The sequence below is a fragment of the Neoarius graeffei genome, chromosome 13 (assembly GCF_027579695.1).
Source record: "Neoarius graeffei isolate fNeoGra1 chromosome 13, fNeoGra1.pri, whole genome shotgun sequence".
NCBI classification, from domain to species: Eukaryota; Metazoa; Chordata; class Actinopteri; order Siluriformes; family Ariidae; genus Neoarius; species Neoarius graeffei.
The window spans coordinates 44721179-44741514 of NC_083581.1; the positions used below are offsets into that span (position 1 = coordinate 44721179).

Here is a 20336-nt window from a genome sequence, read left to right on the forward strand (position 1 = left end):
TCCGCCCTCCTGCCACAGACCGGCGCTTGACCACGCCCCCGCTGCCACATACCCCCACCGCCTGAATCAGGCCGGGCGCCCGTCTGGCCTGCAGCCGACTCCCCCCCCCTTGACAGGAGAGGAAGTCCGTCACGACCATCTGCGCCCCCGGCCTGTGGACCACCTTGAAGTTGAAGGGTTGGAGTGCCAGATACCAATGGGTGATCCGCGTGTTGGCATCCTTCATGCGGAGGAGCCACTGGAGGGGCACGTGGTCTGAACAGAGGGTGAAAGGGCGCCCCAGCAGGTAGTAACGGAGGGCGAGGACCGCCCACTTGATCGCCAGGCATTCCTTTTCAATCGTGCTGTAGCGCCCCTCACGCACTGACAGCTTCCGACTGATGTATAGGATGGGGCGATCCTCCACCTGCTGGGACAAAACGGCCCCCAGCCCTCTGTCCGACGCATCCGTCTGTAACATAAAAGGGAGAGAGAAGTCAGGGGAGTGTAAAAGTGGCCCCCCACACAGTGCAGCCTTTACCTCAGAGAAAGCCCGCTGGCACTGCTCCGTCCACTGGACCGGATCTGGCGCCCCCTTTTTAGTGAGGTCAGTCAGCGGGCTGATGACGTCCGAATAATTAGGTATAAACCTACGATAGTAGCCAGCCAGCCCCAGGAACTGTCTCACCCCCTTTTTGGTCTTGGGCCTCGGGCAGGCTGCAATCGCTGCTGTCTTATTAATTTGGGGACGCACCTGCCCGTTGCCCAAGTGGAAGCCCAGATACCGTACTTCCACCCGCCCAATCGCACACTTCTTTGGGTTGGCGACCTAAGGACGGCCCTCAGGTGTTGCAGGTGCCGCTGCCAGTCATTACTATAAATGATAATATCGTCTAGATAAGCGGCCGCATAGGTGGCGTGGGGCCGGAGGACCCTGTCCATCAGCCGCTGAAATGTAGCGGGCGCCCCAAACAGCCCAAACGGAAGTGTGACGAACTGGTGTAAGCCGAACGGTGTGGAAAAGGCCATTTTCTCCCGGGATAATGGAGTCAAGGGGATCTGCCAATATCCCTTCGTCAAATCCAGTGTCGAGTAAAAGCGAGCCGTGCCTAGTCGATCAAGCAGCTCATCAATACGAGGCATTGGGTACGCGTCGAATTTAGACACTGCGTTGACTTTTCTATAGTCCACACAGAACCGGACCGAGCCGTCGGCCTTGGGAACCAAGACCACCGGGCTGCTCCAGTCACTGTGGGACTCCTCGACGATGCCCATTTCGAGCATGGCCTGAAGTTCTTCCCAAACCACCTTTTTTTTGTGTTCAGATAGTCTATAAGGGCGGCTACGCACTACCACCCCCGGGGGCGTCTCTATGTGGTGTTCTATGAGGTTAGTGCAACCGGGCAGGGGCGAGAACACATCCGAAAACTCGGCCTGCAATTGGGCGACCTCCGTGAGTTGGGTCGGGGAGAGGTGGTCTCCACAGGGGACCGGAGAGGTACGTGATGCCAATGTCCCTTTTTGAACCTCCGGCCCCAGCTCCGCCTTCTCCGGAACTACCGACACCAACGCCACGGGGACCTCCTCGTTCCAGAGTTTCAGTAGATTGAGGTGGTAGATCTGTAGTGCCCCCTCCCTGTCCGTTCGTCTAACCTCATAGTCGACGTCCCCGACTCGCCGTGTGACCTCAAAGGGTCCTTGCCACTTGGCGATTAATTTGGAGCTCGACGTGGGCAACAGGACGAGTACCTTATCTCCCGGAGTGAACTCTCTAAGGCGCATGCCCTTGTTGTACAGGCGGGCTTGCCGTTCCTGGGCCTGCCGCAAATTCTCCTGAGTTAGGTGGGTGAGCGTGTGGAGTTTTGCGCGCAGGTCCATAACGTACTGAATTTCGTTTTTGCTCTGTGAAGGTCCCTCCTCCCAATTTTCCCGCAGTACATCTAAGATGCCGCGCGGCTTACGCCCATATAATAATTCAAATGGGGAGAAACCCGTGGAGGCTTGGGGGACCTCTCGCACTGCAAATAACAAGGGTTCGAGCCACTTATCCCAGTTACGTGCGTCCTCACTTACGAATTTTTTGATAATATTTTTGAGGGTGCGATTGAACCGTTCAACTAAACCGTCCGTCTGTGGGTGATAAACGCTGGTGCGGATCGGCTTAATACCCAGTAGCCCATACAGTTCGCTCAGTGTTCGTGACATAAACGAGGTGCCTTGGTCAGTCAGAATCTCTTTCGGGATTCCAACCCGGGAGATGACGTGGAAGAGGGCCTCTGCAATACTGCGTGCTGAGATATTGCGAAGAGGCACCGCTTCCGGGTATCGCGTTGCATAGTCCACCAGAACCAATATAAAGCGGTACCCTCATGTTGACCGATCTAATGGCCCGACGAGATCCATCCCAATTCTTTCGAACGGGGTCTCGATTAATGGTAGGGGGCGCAAGGGCGCTTTTGGAATGGCCGCTGGATTTACTAACTGGCATTCGCGGCACGCCGTACACCACTTACGGACGTCGCCGCGAATCCCCGGCCAATAGAATCGGGCCATTATCCGGGCTAGTGTCTTATCCTGCCCGAGGTGTCCAGCCATGGGATTAAAGTGAGCCGCCTGGAATACCAATTCCCGGCGGCTCTTTGGAATTAATAACTGGGTGACTCGCTCTTTCGTCTGACTGTCCTGCGTCACTCGGTATAATCTATCCTTCAAAATGGAAAAATAGGGGAAGGACGGGGTGGCGTTCGGCTGGAGCGTTTGACCATCGATTACTCTCACTTGGTCAAACGCGTGTCGCCGAGTCTCGTCTCGTGATTGTTCTAGTGGGAAATCCGCGAGGGATTCCCCAATAGAAAGAGGAGGAGCCGGCAGCTCCTCACTCTGTCGCGGAGGTGACGTAGACGGCTCTGCGACCGCAGCTCCAGCCAAAGCGACACCGGGACCTCCCCCTGTCAACCGGCAGGACCCACTCTTTACTAGGCGTGCCATTAAACCCTGAAATCCCGGCCAATCAGTCCCCAAAATTAAAGAGTGGGTAAGGCGAGGATTAACCGCCTCCTTCACTATAGATTTTTCCCCTCTGAAATATATGTGGACCGACACCAACGGGTATCTGTGAACATCCCCGTGCACACACAACACCTTCACCCCCTGTGCTCCCCCCAATGCCTCGTCTTGCACCAGGCTTTGGCGGATCGAGGTCTGATTGCAACCCGAATCCACCAACGCCTGATATGTAGCCCCTTGTACACTCACCGGTATGCGATATGCTCCGGCCCGATCAAGGGCAGCTTCTGGCGCGTCGGGGATCCGCACCACCGCCCCCACCTCCATAGCTGCGCACTGTTGCTGCAGGTGGCCCGGTTCCCCGCAGCGCCAGCAAACCGGCCCGGGCCTTCCCTCTGCAGCTGTGTTCTGGGGCTCACTCACCTGAGGGGGGGGAGAGACAGACACAGAAGGGAGAAACGGGAGGGCACCACGGGTGCGGCGGGCCGGCTGGCGTGGAGCCGGCCCCCGCCTCCGTGGTGGGGGAATGGGGCGAGGACGGGACACAGAAGGGGGGGGAGAAAGAGAGAGAGAAGAGGAGAGAAGAGACGGCGTCGTCGGCCGTCCTGCTGCCGGAACAGCCGCCAAATGATCCTCCGCCAGTCCTACGGCCTGATCCAGCGACGCCGGGCGGTGGCACTGGACCCACTCTGCGGTTCCGGCTGGTAAGCGGGCGATGAATTGCTCCAGCACCACCTGATCGATGATTCCCTCGGCGTTGCGATCGTCGACCCTCAGCCACCGCCAGCAGGCGTCCCGGAGCTGCTGGCCGAACGCGAATGGCCGGCCGACTTCCTCCATCCGCAGCGCGCGGAAGCGCTGGCGCTGTTGTTCAGGCGTGCGCCCCATGCGCTGGAGGACGGCCCAGCGAAGGTCGGCGTAGGCCAGCCGGCGGTCGGCGGGGAGCTGTAGTGCGGCCAGCTGCACCTCTCTCGTCAGGAGGGGGAGGAGGCACGCCGCGCGCTGCTCCATCAGCCACCCCGAGGCTTCGGCGACCTGCTCGAACAAGGTGATAAACGCCTCGGGGTCGTCCTGCGGGCCCATCTTGGTCATGGTGAGGGGAGACGGGCCTGCGGCCGGGGCGCTGGCGGACCCCGCCGACGCGAGGAGATGCCGGAACGCCTCTCGATCTTCCTGCTGGGCCAGCACCAGGGCTTCAAAGCGTCGCTTCTGCTCCTTTCGGAGCGTGACGAGTGCCTGGTGCTGGCTCTGCTGAGCCGTGGCGAGGGCGTGGACCAAGTCCGCGAACGGGGAGGATTCCATGGGGCTGCAAAGTTGGTGCGCCACCTTTTTCCCGGGTTTCAGCACCACTGTAGCGCTTGCAAAGTGTGGGTGGAGCACAGAGGATGGCAGGACAACGCTTAGAGGCAGAGAAGGCTATTCATTAAACAACTTTTCAGTTTAAATGCGGCGTAAGCCCACATACACACACACACACACACACACACACACACACACACACTCTGCTTCTGGTCCCGGGTTGCGCTCCCTCTGCTCTCCCTCTGCCTCCTTAAATAGGGAGCGGTTACTGGGAAAACACACAAAACACAGGTTAACTACTGTCAGGTGTAGCGATTCTGCCACTCACCTTCCCTGGCTCCGCCCTCCTGTCACAGACCGGCACTTGACCACGCCCCCGCTGCCACAACAACATTAACACACCTGTCAAACCACACACAACACTCCGTCAGATCCTGGTTCATCCCAAAGACAGAATACATCTGGACAACAGATGCAACACCATATATGAGATTCCATGCCAATTATGCAATAAAACTTACATTGGGGAGACAGGAAGGAGTTTCAACACAAGAAAAAATTAACATAAGAAAGAGTGCGAAAAGGAGACAGCTACAAGACAAACCAGAACAATAAAAGAAAAGGCACAACAGGAAAATTATAAGTCAGCCATAACAGATCACTGCAAAAGGGAAAATCATATTATGGACTGGGGGAATGCCAGAGTCATCCGCACAGAAGATAATAAACATCAGCACTGGATCAGGGAGGCCATAGAGATCCGTAAGCGAAGTCCGAGGACCATCAACCGAGATGAGGGAGCATACATGCTCTCCCATACCTGGAGTGCCATCTTGCAGGGGACGAACTGACAGTAGAAGGCGTGACCGACTTGTCAATCCAGACAGGAAGGCCACGCCTTCGGAAACATCAGCTGATAAAAGATGCGTCACTAATAACATCCGGTGACACTCTGAGGAAGACGACAGTCGTACGTCGAAACATGTCAGGTAAACAAACCTAAAAAATTAGATGTCTGATAAAAAAGAAAAAACTAACAATCTGTTTTTTTTATTTTTAATTATTTATTTTTCCAGCCTACAAATTAGCTCCGCCCCCAGCCAGAACAGAGCTGCTCAGCCGTACCATTGAGCTTAAAAGGCAACTCATGAGGAAATGTAGTTTAGCAAAGGAGGTGGAGTCACATGTGCGAAAGGGTGGAGGCATGTCAATATTTCCATTTCAATTGTAATTCCCTTCACAGGCAGCAGAGGGCTCTAAAAATTCCCAACTGCTCCTTTAAAAATTTAAACATGAAATATAAAAAATATGTTTCTGCAATATCATACACACACTCACAAGCGCTGACTTTACATTTTTTAAAACCTTTGACCAATGGGTGTGCATCAAAAACACACATCACTAACACACACACACACACACACACACACACACACTTACAGACAGCCGCTCTTCCGGATGTGTTTCCTCCCGTTTGGACCCGTCCAGTCTCTCTATAAATCCCATAAACCCCTGCAGCTCATTTCTGAACTCGTTCATCTGCGTGCCAATGCGATGCAGCAGCTGCCGTTCACGCGTCCTCACGTCTTCATCATCAGCTCCATCCCCATCCTCTCCTCCAGCCTGCTCTCCGTCAGCCACAAACTCCTGCGTGTGAGCGATGAGGAGCTCGATGGTGTGCGTCAGACGCTCTGCCTCGGCTCGAATCTCCGTCACGCGTTGGCGCTCACGAGGTGAGCGAGGGAGGAGCGGAGGAGTAGTGCGACGGATGAGGGGATGAGGAGAGATAGAGGAGTGCAGCATGTCCTCTGAGTCACTTTCACCTCCGATGGGGCCTTCACGCTTCTGATGGAGAGGGAGGAGTGCTGAAGAGGAGGAGTCATCGCTTTCTCCTTCTCTTCCTCCTTTTTCATCTCCTCTTCCTCCTTTCTCTTCCTCACTTCCTGCTCCTTCCTGTTCTCCTATTCTTCCTCCTTTTTCTCTTTCTTTTACTGAGTCTTCTGTTCTAGTTCTTTCTTCCAAATGTCCTCCTTCTTCTCCTTTTTTTTCTCCTCCTTCCTCTTCTTCTGTTCTTCCTCTGCTTTCTTTTCCTGCTCCTTCTTTATTTCCTATTGCTCGTCGTTCTCCTCTTACTTGTCTTCCACCTCCTCCTTCTTCTCCTCTTTCGTCTCTTCCTCCATCCTGTTTATTAAGCATCACTCTCTTCTCATACTGCAGCTGCATCACTTTCCCGCTCAGCTCATTCACCTGCAGCCTTGCTGCTTTCAGCTCCTCCTTCAACATCTCCATAGCCGTAGCCCCGCCCTCTGATGATAAAGCTCCACCTTCAGCCGCATACCTTGATGCCTCTTTAAACCGCATCTTCTTTAACTCGCTCTTCACTTTCACGTTCTGCTCCTCCACTTCTGCCAAATTTCGCCGCAAAAATTCTGCCTCGTCTTCTACTAGCTGCAGCTGCTGCCTCAGTTCAGAAAGCTCCATCCCTTGATTCACATCAGCCACGCCCTCTGTTGCTCCTGGAGACAGTTCTTCTCCTCGTCTCATGTTTTCGAGCTCCGCCCTGAGAGCTCGGTTCTCCAACTCCAGCTCGATGATCTTGCGCCCCAGGATGTTGGCCTCCTCCTCTACCAATCGGAGGCGGAGCCTCAGCTCTGACTGACGGGCGGTGGGCGGGCCCACAGCTTCACCTTTAAACTGTAAGGTGTCGAAGTCACCGTAAAAGGAGCGATACTTCTGCAGCTCCTGCTCTGCATCATCCTTCTCCTTGTCGAGCTTTGCCATCTTCTTCCTCATGAGTGTCATTTCCTCATTAATGAAGGACAGCTGGCACTTCAGATCCTCGCTGTCTTCCTGACAACAAAGATATTGAATAATAATAATAATAATAATAATAATTTATATGTTTATTTATTTATTTAATACAATATTTATTTCATTCCTATAACTTGTATTTAAAGTACAGTGGTTAAAAAAAAACAGGAAGAATCCTTGTTTTGTTCTGGTCAAAACGACATAAATATGTTTTTAATGAATATACATTTTAAAAGTGACTGTATTCTGTAAAGTTACATGTAAAACTTGTGGTGATGTTTGAAAAAAAAAAATCCTGCTTTGTATAGGTAATCGTATGGGGCCAAGTAAAATTAAGGATTAATTTCACGAGTGGTTTCGAAGTTTTGAAAATTGTTTTGGTCTTTGCTTTCTACGTTATTGATTCCCGTGCGGATTTCCCCAGTACACAAATACTGATGACGTAGTCAGTCAGTAACCTCGTGGTTCTCGAATTTTCGCGATGTGACAACGGGAAGTGAAAAAAAATTTTTATGAAGTAGACCCTCATCTTCCGACTTCTGCTACCATCAATGGTGAGTAGGTTGTATTTTCTAAACATATAGAAGTGATAGCTTAAGTATCTTTCTTGATTAATGCCAAGTTTCATTGTAATCAAAAGACTAGCACATTGGTTTTGCTAACATTAGAAAACTGTGTGTCCAAGTACTGCCAGCGAATGGACAAAAAATAGGACAAAAATTAAGCAAGTTATGGTCATTTACAGGTGGAAGTTGTTGATATCGGTCACAGTTCTTCGATTGTTTTGTATAGGTAATCATATGGGGCCGAATAAAATTAAGGATTAATTTCACAAGTGATTTCGAAGTTTTGAAAATTGCCCGAGCTGCGAAACGACGAGGGCAATTTCAAAACTTTGAAATCACGAGTGAAATTGATCCTTAATTTTACGAGGACCCATACGATTACTTGTTTATCATATATCGGGCCAAATTCATACTTCGGAAGCCATTCAAGTTCACCACATTTGTCATTCACGTTTTCTGAACCAATCAGAGCTCAAGACTATCTTGCACGTTTGAATCAGTTTCTAAAGCATCTTTCATCATGACACGGCGACACGACACGAGGATTTTGAAAGTGGTTTACAAAATTTTATTGGAACTTCTTTACAAAAGCCTGCATTACTTTAAGAGAGTCTGGTTCGTAGTTTTCCCCATTTTCTTTCCTCACTTCTGCATAAAACTGCGATAGCACCTTGTCTAACTCACAGCATTCATCTGCCACTAGAGAGTCGTTTATTTGTCTTTCTGCGGCCCATTTCTTAAACATGGAAAGCCAAAAATTCATACTTTTTTTGGTATTTTCATTTTCACTTGCAGCTTTCAATTGGTTTATCATTTCTTCATCAAATATAGCGAAACACTAGCCTAGTAAACTAGACCCACCCGCCTAGCGGCCAAAAATATTTTTGCCTAGCGAGTGGGTCTAGCCTCGCACCATATAAACAAAAACACCCGGGCATCAAATCGTGCCCGCCAATCACAACACAAGGTTTTTGTTTGGATTCTTTGGGCGGGCTTTTGCAGGAGTGACGATAAGGCTGCGCGACGCTGGAGAAAGCACAACAGGAAAGATGGCTACCGCTAGTGAACAGCGCGCGTTTGACTCCGCTTTGGAATCAGTTTTAGAAGAATTAGACTTGGAGTTTTTGTTGAAACATGAGCAGGAAGAGGCTCTCCGCTCATTCCTTTTCAAGAAGGACGTTTTTGCTGTTTTGCCGACCGGCTATGGCAAAAGTCTGATCTACCAGCTGGCTCCGCTCGTAGCCAAAAGGATGGGGCTAGTTTGTGCAGGACGAAGAATTAATAAACAGCTTTGAAACATTACTTTTTGATTGTTTCTTATTTTCCCGTTATTTTAAATTTAAGGGAAATTATTTCACCAAACACCACTAAATAAAAACTCTCAAAAACAGTTTAAGCAAACCCTTGAAAAACACTTGGAAAAAAAAAATGAGTGTATGTGGTACAGACTCTAAACTTGTGGTCATTATCTCCAAACTTCTTAATATCTAGAACCTGTTTATTAATTAAATACGCATTTTGAAAAATTATTTATTTCAAGGTCTCCCCCACTGCTTTCTGTCGCTCTGACTACGTCACAGTCACTGTTGCGCTGATTGGTCAGAGCGTTGGCCTATACGCACAGAGACAGTTTGAAAGACAGCGGTTTGTTCCTCCCACCCCCTTCAGAAATGTCTACGGATCGAGGCCAGACTAAATATTCACATTTAGTCTGGCTTGCCAGGCTAGCGAAACACAGCATTACTGAGTCAGCAGAGTCAGCCATTTTGTTGACACAATTTGCTAATTTTTGTAACCATAATCAAGCAACGAACTAGCCAATAGCATTTCAGAATATGGCCCCGTGTTGGCCAATCAGAATTGAGTAATTTGGCCCTATGTATTATAAACTCTTTAATGAATCAACATTGTGTACTCACTTCACTGAGGGTCTGAGTGTTCTTCCGCTCACTCCTCTGAACATCTTTACTGCCTCTCTTCTTCTGACACCACACACAAATATTAAAGCAGTGAGCATACATTACAAGTATAAAGATAAAATGTTCTGTCGAACATGCTGATATCCTCAAGTGATAACTGTGTGTGTGTGTGTGTGTGTGTGTGTGTGTGTGTGTGTGTGTGTGTACCTCTCTGGCCCTCTCCAGCTCATTCTGCAGTGTCTCTTTGTTGACCTCCAGCTCGATGAGTTTCTCTCTGAGTCTCTCATTCTCTTCCTCCGTCTTTGTGCGTTTCTCCTCCACGTTCTTCAGCTCATTGTGAAGCCTCACTGACACGTCCTTCGCCACCTGATACAATCCACGCACTCACAAGGCTTACTGCACGTGTGTGTGTGTGTTACTAACTGAAGGTTTTATTGGTTTCACTGTAGTGCACGACTAATCATATTCACACGAGCAGCAATAAAGCAGTAGTACTAGGGCTGTGATCTCAGCAATAGCCACATTATAACTGAGATGTTCTAAATTCTGTGGAGTGTGTGGTCCGACGTTTCTTTAGGTCCCCACTCACTTCACAACTACCTGCAATTAGTTCCTATCTACAAAAGTGGAAGAAAAACTTAATCATGTTTTCATCTTATCTTTAATATAAATTTATCCTTATCCGCTTATCCTGATCATTAAATATGTACAGAGACATTAAGAAGAAAAATAAAGCTTGGAAGGAAGTAGCAGAGATCATTGATGGTGAATGTACATAGCTACTACAGTTAACTCGCTTTTTTATTCTAATCTGAGAACAAAGCTAGTACCAAGCTGATCACACAACACATAAATCACACAAACGATTCTCACGCTGATTAGTGCGTTATTTAATTTGTCTTCAACTAGTTAGCTTTAATATATAACTACTACGGTTTCTCAAACCCACAAGCAGCAATAGTAGCAATCGCCACACACCCACAATTACAGGTGTCACGAGTGGCTTGTCACATGCTAGTGTGAAGGTATGGTAATACCGTGATGATGCAATAGAATGTGCCACTAGAATCTACTATGGTTTGTAAATTTGAATACTTGATTCAGCTCACCTTCAGGTCTTGCTCCAGGTTCCTCAGGAGTTCCTCATCGATCTCTCCACCTGATGCATATCGTAGGGGTTTGCGCTCAGCTTTGCGCACACGGTACTGCAGGATCCTGCAGTTTTTATTAGCTCGCTCAAGCTCTCGTCGCAGCTCATGTAGCCGGCAGGTGTCTTCCTCGTAAAACGCATCATGCATCTCCTCCATCTCCAGACGCATCTCCTGAATCTCACTCTGCACACAAACACACAGAATGTGATTGGATTTTTGAAAAAGCTGTAAGGAAATAAACCACTGTTGCAATTCCTCCCCAATTCCAGTTGCCACCCATCAGTCACCTCTCTCCTATCACACAACAGCTATGAGTCAAAGAGTGTGAAGGCTAACACATGGTCCCTCTGAGACATGTGAAGCTAGGCAATCACATCTTCTACAACTGCATCACAGGGTGTCATAACACACTCAGAGGAAAGCTCTTTCCACCCTCTTCCACATATATGAACTCACAGATGCACACAATTGGCTAGTGTCACTGTGATTAACAGGGGAGAGAGTAAGTCCCTCCCACAGCCAATTTTGATCTCCAGTCTCCTGGCCATCAATGGTCTGTTGTTGACTCATGCAAAAAATGTACTGCAGTGGAGGTTTTGATTTGTTTTTTTCATATTTGGATTCATGATTTTTTTACTTGACATTGTTTGATGAAACAATTTAAAAAAATTAAATAAGTTGATGAAAAAAAATTATTCCATTCTTATTTTAGCATGTGTCAAGAAAAAACAAAAATAAAATAGAAAACTATTTCCTTGCTTCACTTGGAAACGAAAACCCACATGTCATATATTATGACGTGAGCATACATACATACATACACTTTATTTAAAACACGGTAAAATCATCAGTGGTACATACAAACAAAAACAAAAGTTTACATGACACTGGTTTCCATGATTGCCGTGTGTGAGCCCGTTGTCGGAAAATATTTATCAAGACTTTGCTTAAAAATAGAAAGCGAGTTAGCACTTCGCATTTTGCTAGGCAAATTATTCCATATCTTTGCTCCATAATAACTAAAACTATGTTTCCCATAGTTTGTTTTTGGAAGTGGAAGTGTTAACTTATTTTCATTATTTCTAAAATTATATTTTGAGTCACAGGTATATCTCTTAGGTACGTGGGAAAGAGACCATGCAGCGTTTTAAACATCGCCACCCCTAGATGCTTTTCTCTTCTAGTGAAGATGTCATCCCACTGCAAGAGGTGTCTAAGGGTAGCTGACCTAGTGTCATAATCTGACTTTGTTATAACTCTGGCTGCTCGATTTTGCAATTTCTGTAATTTTTCATTTAGCTTGTTACTAATATTATGCCAAACTGGACTGCAGTAATCAAAATGTGGCTCGATTAATGCCTTGTAGATATCTACTGCAGTGCTAAGTGAGATATATGGTCTCACACGTTTAAGTGCGCCAATGCCTGAGGAAATTTTTTTTTACATAACTCTGTGATATTTTTATCCCAATTTAAATTTTTATCTATATAAACACCTAATGATTTTGTATAATCCAGGGGTGGCCAACCAGTCGGAGCCCAAGAGCCACAATTCTTACTGTGTTACGGTAAAGAGCCACATCGGCACATGAACATGGGCACACAAATATTACCCTTCCTTCTGCGCGCGCGGACACACACACACACACACAGCCACATTAATGTCACACTCCAACTTAACCAATGCCCCACACCAACATGATGATACATTTACTGCAGTACCAAGACCACAGGCCAGTCATTTTCAACAGTGGCGACTGGTGAAGAAAATTGTAGGTGGGGCACAAAGGCAGACATTGTTTACATGTGGGGATTCCCCCCATTGGGGGGGTTCCGGGGGGCCTCCCCCGAAAAATTTTGGATTTCTTAGATGCAATTTCCTGTATTCTAGTGGATTTTGGAGTTACCTGTTTAACATCGAAAATGCAAAAGCCATTTTGATTCAGCTTGAATTCTCAATTGCATGACCTGCACAAGACCTGCATTCAAATAAATAAGTATTCAAATAAATACAGTCAGTCGGAAAATGGAAATTACAAAGTGCTAATTTAATTTCCTCAAACAGTACAAGCTCCATAGGCACTGGGAACAGTGATCAGTGCAAGTGCAAATATAGATAAAATATAATACAATGCTCAAATTTTTGAAAGAAGAACACACACGCACACACAAATTGATAACTGGAAAACAAATGAACAAATACATAATGTATATACACTACATGACAAAAGTTTGGACACACCTTCTCATTCAATGTGTTCTGTGTTCTCATGACTATTTACACTTACAGTATACTCTACTCTCACTCAAGGCATCAAAACTGAATGAGCACTCACCCACTACTCAGGCTTGCGCGCCCAGCGCGTATCCCAAGCCTCAGCAGCAGGGATAGTACAATACTCACACACGCACTTAGCATCACAAACGGTCACCCGCTACTTCAATGAGAAGGTATGTTCAAACTTTTGGCCTGTAGTGTATCTGAATTCACATCAGCACACATTCACATACTCAAATGTACACACATATACACACACACAGCAGAAGTGCTACTTGTAGGGGAATTTAGCATATCATCTCACGCACCTGCGCATTTGTCATGATGTGAAAATACCGTAATGAAACCAAGCGAAGCACCTTTAATAAAATAACCGTAATTAACTGCAGTGAAGCGAAAACGCACATAAAACCACAAACGAACACCAACTTGGACGTGAAGGTGAGAGCCGCATGACACCAGGCAAAGAGCCGCATGCGGCTCGCGAGCCGCGGGTTGGCCACCTATGGTATAATCTATGCACGAGATCCCTTTCCCTTCAATATTCACATTTATTATATGACCATTAGTTCTCACTTTTAACTGTTGCCTTGAGCCCATTATCATAAATTCTGTTTTTGTGACATTCAAACTCAATTTATTTGCCTTGAGCCATTGACTCAAACTGGTCAGTTCGACGTTAATTTGTTTTTCAAGGTCATCAAGGTTTGGGGCTGAAAAATGGTCGTATCATCGGCATACATCCTGGGGGTGGAATTTTCTAAGCAGTGTGGGAGATCATTGATATACAAAAGGAACAAGAGAGGGCCAATTATTGACCCCTGTGGTACACCACATGTCAATGTACAGTTGTCAGACATGTGTCCATTGACAAAACATCTCTGTTTCCTTTCACTTAGGTATGACCTGAACCAATTTAAGCTATCATTATTCACCCCATAGTACCTTAGTTTTGTGATGATAATTTCGTGGTCTATAGTGTCAAAGGCCTTCTTAAGGTAGATAAAAAATCACACCATTAAGAAGGCCTTTGTCAATATTAACTGCACAACTATTAGTTGCTTCAAGAAGAGCTGTTAAAGTACTATGGAGTGATCGAAACCCCGACTGACAGTTTTTCAATGAATGATTGTTGTTAAGATATTCATATAATTGATTATAAATGACTTTATAATCATGTACAGGGTGTGGGCAAATTCTTATGTCACACAATTTTAGTTTTAATTATAATTTAAATATACAGCTGTCAGAAAAGTCAGGAACCAATGAGAGTACCAAGAAGCACTATCACTACCCTTTCATCCAATGTTCATGCCATTTTTCACCTGTAAAGAAAAAATAAATATAATAAAAATATATAAATAAGTATAGGCATAATAAAGTGTAAAGGTATCGAAGTAACAGTGTTGTAATCGAGTCACTAAACCTCGAATCTGAGTCCAGTCTCAAGTCCCCACTGCTCAAGTCCAAGTCAAGTCCAAGTCATTTAAAAAAAATTCGAGTCGAGTCCACTATTGATCTGAGTCGAGTCCGAGAACAAGACTCCAACTGCACCATTTGACGGTGGCTGTTTTAGCTCCATTAACATTAGTTTGTTCCTGAACATGCCGTATGAACAGGTGAATGTGCTTCTCTTTATCAGGCAGTGTGAAGTATTCTGTCAGAGATGGCTGGGAGATGGATGGAAGTGCAGAAGGTGCGTTTATTAATACAAGTGAAGACGGTAAACAATCCAGAACAGCAGGCAAAATCGTAAAACAGTGAAACAGGCAATAGGTCGAGTGAGGCACAAACAGGCTATCGTAGACTCGGCAGAATCAAAGACGAGAAACAGGAAATCAGGGATCAGGAAACCAAACAAGGAAATGAGACTCAGTGATGTGTCAGCAACGCAACTCAATACTTCGCAAAGTAAGTGCGTTTTTGTTTTCACTGCGTTTTTTTTTTTTTGTTCGTGGAGAAAGACACATGTTGGCCTTAAGTTTGTCTTGCAACCTGAAAAAAACGTAAGCACCCATAGAGTTTGTTTGACATGACAAAGAACCTCTGCGGCCAGTCTACGGCTCGAAAATCAGCACGTCACACGCGCGCCCTCCATGCGTTTCACGCGCGCCCTCCGTGCGTTTCTTTTGTTTTTTGCACATAGACCGGCCATAGGAGCGCGTACCGTATGGCCGGTTGTGACCGAGGCTTAGGGCGCGCGAGAGAGTCCGCTTGGCGTGCGCTGTCCGGAGCGCGCGAGAGAGTCTATCTGATGCACGCGCCAAGGCACGCAGGTGTGACACTCTTGCACAAAATTAGTACAAAAATTAATGTAGATATGAATATCTTATGCCAAATTATGATGGCATGTTACAAAAAATAAAGAAAAGATTCGAGTCCTCGTCTCCAATTTACGAGTCCGAATGCAGTTAATGCACGAGTCCGAGTCCAAGTCCGAGTCATCAGTGCTCAAGTCCAAGTCAAGTCACGAGTCCTTAAAATTAGGGCGCGAGTCGGGCTCGATTACTACAAGTCTGAGAAGTAAAAAAAATAAATAAATAAATACAAAATCACGAATAGTTTAACTCCCATTTCTTCCTGACTTTTCAGACATCCTGTTTTTATCTCAGTCTTTTTTTTTTTTTTTGCACAAATCAATCATGACATGATTATGTGGTGCCACCCCTTATGGACTTTTGCCCCTCCACCACTGACATATACAACAAATGTGCGTGTGTGTGTCAGAGAGAGAGAGAGAGAGAGAGAGAGAGAGAGAAGGAAACGCACTCTGAGAGCTTCATTCTCATCCTGTAACCTCCGGAGCTGCTCGTGCAGCCCTTCATCCCGGGCCGGTTCTGGTTCCGCCGGTTCGCTTTGCATGTTGCTGCTGTTTGAGTGTTTAGGTCGTTTTCTATAGCCGGTGTGTGTGTGTGTGAGATGATACCGGATCCTCCCATAAACCGGAAGCGCTACCGGGAGGTTGCCAAGTTACACTCATTATCCTTCTTCGAGGTAGTTTTAAAATCCTCATTTTAATAACCTCAGTCTTAAACAGGGACAAAATGTTCAATCATTAAAACAGAAAGCAAAGTACCAACACACATCAATATCTGCTTTTATTCCATCGTAGTACTGAAGAAAAGGGTTACCAGATCTGTTTTTGATCTGATTAAATGGGTTCAAAGTGTTACAAATAGCTATACCGGACTTTATTCATTTTATTAAAATGAAAACTACTTTTTAAACAATTAATACAAATTAATATTAATTGGTCACACTTGGGCAAGTTTTTAAAATAGTGACTGTTTATTATCAGTGGATGTATATTTAGTACATTTTTACATTTATATACTATACATTAAAATCTATGTATTTTATTGAAAACTTACAAAAACATTTGTGCATCTGGGAAAACATCAACGATTATAACAGTGTCATAATATACTACACGACTTGTATGGTACAAATCCCAATCTGGCAACAGCCATCCATTTCAGCACCATGAGGGCCGGACAGCAGCTTCACAAACAGAGTTGCCAGATCCACACTTTTCAATTAAAAGTATCAAATAATTACAGTGAAATTTTAGGGTAGGTTATCACACCGTGACAATTTCAAACTTAACCTACGTATTTTATTTTAAAGGTGGTTATACTGGTTGAATATATGATAGACTTGGGTTTTGTTTCGTTTTTAATGTATAGGAGGTTTTAAACACCTACCTGGCAACCCCGTTCACAACCCGGAACTGTAGCCAAAAGCGGAGAATTAAACAAGTAAATACAGCGCTACAACTTGCGTGTTAATAACATTAATGTAGATAGTTAGAACATTTAGATTACGTTGATATTCAGGATAATACATTATTAAAGAGTCCTATATTTTAATAACTAAATTAGCCAGTCACTTCCGGTTTGCCTCATTATGCTGATAGGTTGCTGTGGTGACCCGTTTCTGAAAGTTAGCTTCGAGCTAGCGAGTGTAGTAAACGTTTATTACAGTTAAACCAAACTGTAATAAACCTAACTGTGTTAATAATAACCGTTTGGTTTATTACAAAGCCAAAATAGACTATTCAAACCTACGTACACGATAAGCTTTATTTTTTATTGATTATTCAAGATTGTTTTAATCATTAAAGGTCATAGGCAAGGGTCGGAGGTGGAATGTTCAATGTAGAATAGATAGTTTTCACATGACGTCACAGAGTCGGGGATTCCCTGGTGGCGGCCATCTTGGAGGGCTAGCTTACCGTACGGGTCACTGAGCACACATTGTAGCGCGCGAGTTACATTCATTTATATATTATTTACATTTATAGTTACATTACTACTATTTAAAGCTAGCAATGGTGCACACCTGTTGTATTCACGGCTGTCGTAATAGGTCAGATGATGACGTCAAGCGGAGCTTTAATGGAATTCCCACTGTACGGGAGCACGAAGGCGAGCAAACAAAGAAACTCAGCATACAAAGGAGAAATCTATGGCTTGCGAGAATCAACCGCAAGGATTATCAGCCTTCCAAACACAGCAAAGTCTGCTCCGATCATTTTATAAGTGGCAAGTTGTTTAAATAAACAATCAATTGTGTTTAAGTTTGTTTTTGGAAACCAAAACATCATGTAAACAATCTCTGGAGAATGCCTAACTGGAACCGCTGAGTGTACGTTTACATTGTAATGTACACTTAATATCGCTCGTTTGTCACGTTTGTATTTGAAACTTGTCACTTCACTCACGCAAGGGTCATTTTTGAAAAACATTTTAGGTCTATTCTGTATGATTTGATTTGTGTTTGGGATGCAAACAGCGCGCCTTCTGGCGGATGCCGCCTGAATCGCGCGGATCCGTTTTTTTTTTTTAGGGGGGGGCGTTGGAGTGTCTGATTATAATTTCAAAGTAAATTCTGTATTAAAATTACTAAATAAGCAAATCCGTTACAGCCCATGAAACAGCAAGTATAAGGATAAGAAAAAAACAGTTTAAATCGGGAAGCTGCGCACATTTGCGCAGCCCGAGCGGTGTGCAGGACTGCGCAAATGTGCACAGCTTCCCGATTTAAACTGTTTTTTTCTCATCCTTATACTTCCTGTTTCATGGACTGTAACGGATTTGCTTATTTAGTAATTTTAATACAGAACTTACTTTGAAATTATAATCAGACACTCCAACGCCCCCCCTAAAAAAAACCCCCGGATCTGCGCGATTCAGGCAGCATCCGCCAAAAGGCGCGCTGTGAATATATAAAGTTGTATATATCAGACAGCCTTTAAAGTTTGATGAAGTCAATTTCAGGCTTTGGAGCAGGCTTTGGCAGTTTCAGGCTTTGACAGCCCTGCATAGTCACTTGAAAATGCATCTTTGTCCACTTCGTAGGGGTCCCCTACGAAGGGGTCCCCAGTCAAGGCCAGTTTGGCTGCATACCGTTGTCGTGAGATGTCATCTAATGTATCTATATACTTCTGTTTGCTTGATTTTGCCGACATTGATCTTTATTTTAGAAAACTGACTATACAACTTCATAAATTCGTCCGAGATAATGTAGCCGGTAATGGCGATGGTCCGTTTTGTTTGCCCTCCAAGATGGCAGCTGGAGGGCGTTCCCCGGAATGCCGTGACGTCAGCGAAAACTATCTATATCAACTTTATTGTCTAGAAGAACGACCCAAAAAGCGAATTCAATCTTCCTGGTGTCTAATTTGCACCCTAAAATTGAATAAAATGGTTAAAATATACTGGTTTGCGCAAGTTCCGAAGGTTTGTTTACATCTCAGTTATGCGCACTTTCACTGCCAGGGGACCGTCGTCGTGACGTCATTCAAGCCAAACAGACTGGGAGCAGTTCTGTGTTTACTTGCGAACCGAGCACACGTGTACGGACTTTGGTCGTGAGAGGTTGTGTAAAATGTCTGAAAGCGATAGCGATTTTGAAGTAGGAACTCTCCAAATTGAATATCGAGAGGTGAAACGATATATGTATGAACCTATGGCCGTTGCAAAGCAATCAGTGAATGTGGCTCACTGGTTTGACCCTGCAGCCTCGGAATCGGACAGCAACTCGGCTGACTCTGATTGCAGTGACCCTGGACCTCAACAAGACTCGCGCCCAAACGATTTATCCTGGTAGTTATGATAAATTCTTACTTTCGTCATAATACTAAATAAAAACCCTTTTGAAGAATAATTAAACCACACGGAGGGCGGCACAGTGGCGTAGTGGTTAGTGCTGTTGCCTCACAGCAAGAAGGTCCGGGTTCGAGCCCCGTGACCGCCGAGGGCCTTTCTGTATGGAGTTTGCATGTTCTCCCCGTGTCCGTGTGGGTTTCCTCCGGGTGCTCCAGTTTCCCCCACAGTCCAAAGGCATGCAAGTTAGGTTAACTGGTGGCTCTAAATTGTCCCATAGTCAGCTGGGATAGGCTCCAGCTTGCCTGCGACCCTGTTGGGCAGGATAAGCAGCTACAGATAATGGATGGATGGATGGGATAAACCACATGGGCACACACATAATCCCTATAATATAACGTGGATTCATTTATATTGCTAACAGTAATACAAGCATTATACTATTTATAGCCGACTCTAAGCGAGGAAATATCCCTTTGTCTCATTTCCACAATGATTGTACAGGATACCTCAGGATTCTTGACTTGTCAATTGCAAGCAAAGGTAAAAATGTTTACCTCCAATCTTCTCCTTTTTGCTTGAGCATTGCTGGTCCGTGTCTTCTTTGACTGCTTGATTTCGTGTTCGAATTTTGTCAGAACAGCGTCAGGTTTGAGCTTCTCTGTCTGACACTGACACCTAAACTCTCCAGATGGGGATTCTTCAAAAAGTGATCGGAGCACAGAGTGGTGTATTTACCCGGCTGCCAACCCTCTCACTTCACGCGCACAATCCACTCTCTCCGCCTCTTCTCCTCTCTCGGAAAAAGGTAAAAACTTCTTCCTGAACCGGTCCCGTTGTTACAGTTCACTGCACAACAATAAGGCATGGTTTTTCTTTGGAAGTTCCCGAACGCATGTCTGCACTCAAGCCGAACGGCAATGCAAATAAACTGAAGTGGACTCAACTCAAGCGATTTGTTTGCCTTGAATGACGTCACACGCCGAGGGGTCACGAAAATCGCCGAGCAGAAATTCGCCGCGATCCGCGCTAACTTACTCTAACTTATTTTAATTATTACTTATTAACAATAATTCTTGGGACCAGAAGAAAATTACAGAGGGTTTTTTAACATATAAAGTTTCAAATGTGCATAAATTGAAAACCTTTGCCTATGACCTTTAAATCACCAAAGCAAATCACTTTCACAGTTACACAGCACCATTTTCTCTGTTTAGCCAA

At 45.5% G+C, this 20336-nt stretch overlaps 1 protein-coding gene across 1 annotated transcript; it reads right to left on the reverse strand.

Moving 5' to 3' along the window:
• Window positions 1-259: 259 nt before the first annotated feature.
• Window positions 260-15890, reverse strand: LOC132896755 (protein SOGA3-like). The gene is made up of 8 exons (XM_060937798.1): window positions 15778-15890; window positions 10690-10914; window positions 9788-9946; window positions 9581-9643; window positions 6429-7134; window positions 5725-6200; window positions 4613-4686; window positions 260-451 (listed from the first exon to the last, which is right to left on the reverse strand). The coding sequence occupies exons 1-7, from the start codon at window positions 15868-15870 to the stop codon at window positions 4678-4680; spliced, it is 1731 nt and encodes a 576-aa protein (XP_060793781.1). The 5' UTR covers window positions 15871-15890; the 3' UTR covers window positions 260-451; window positions 4613-4677.
• Window positions 15891-20336: the final 4446 nt, after the last annotated feature.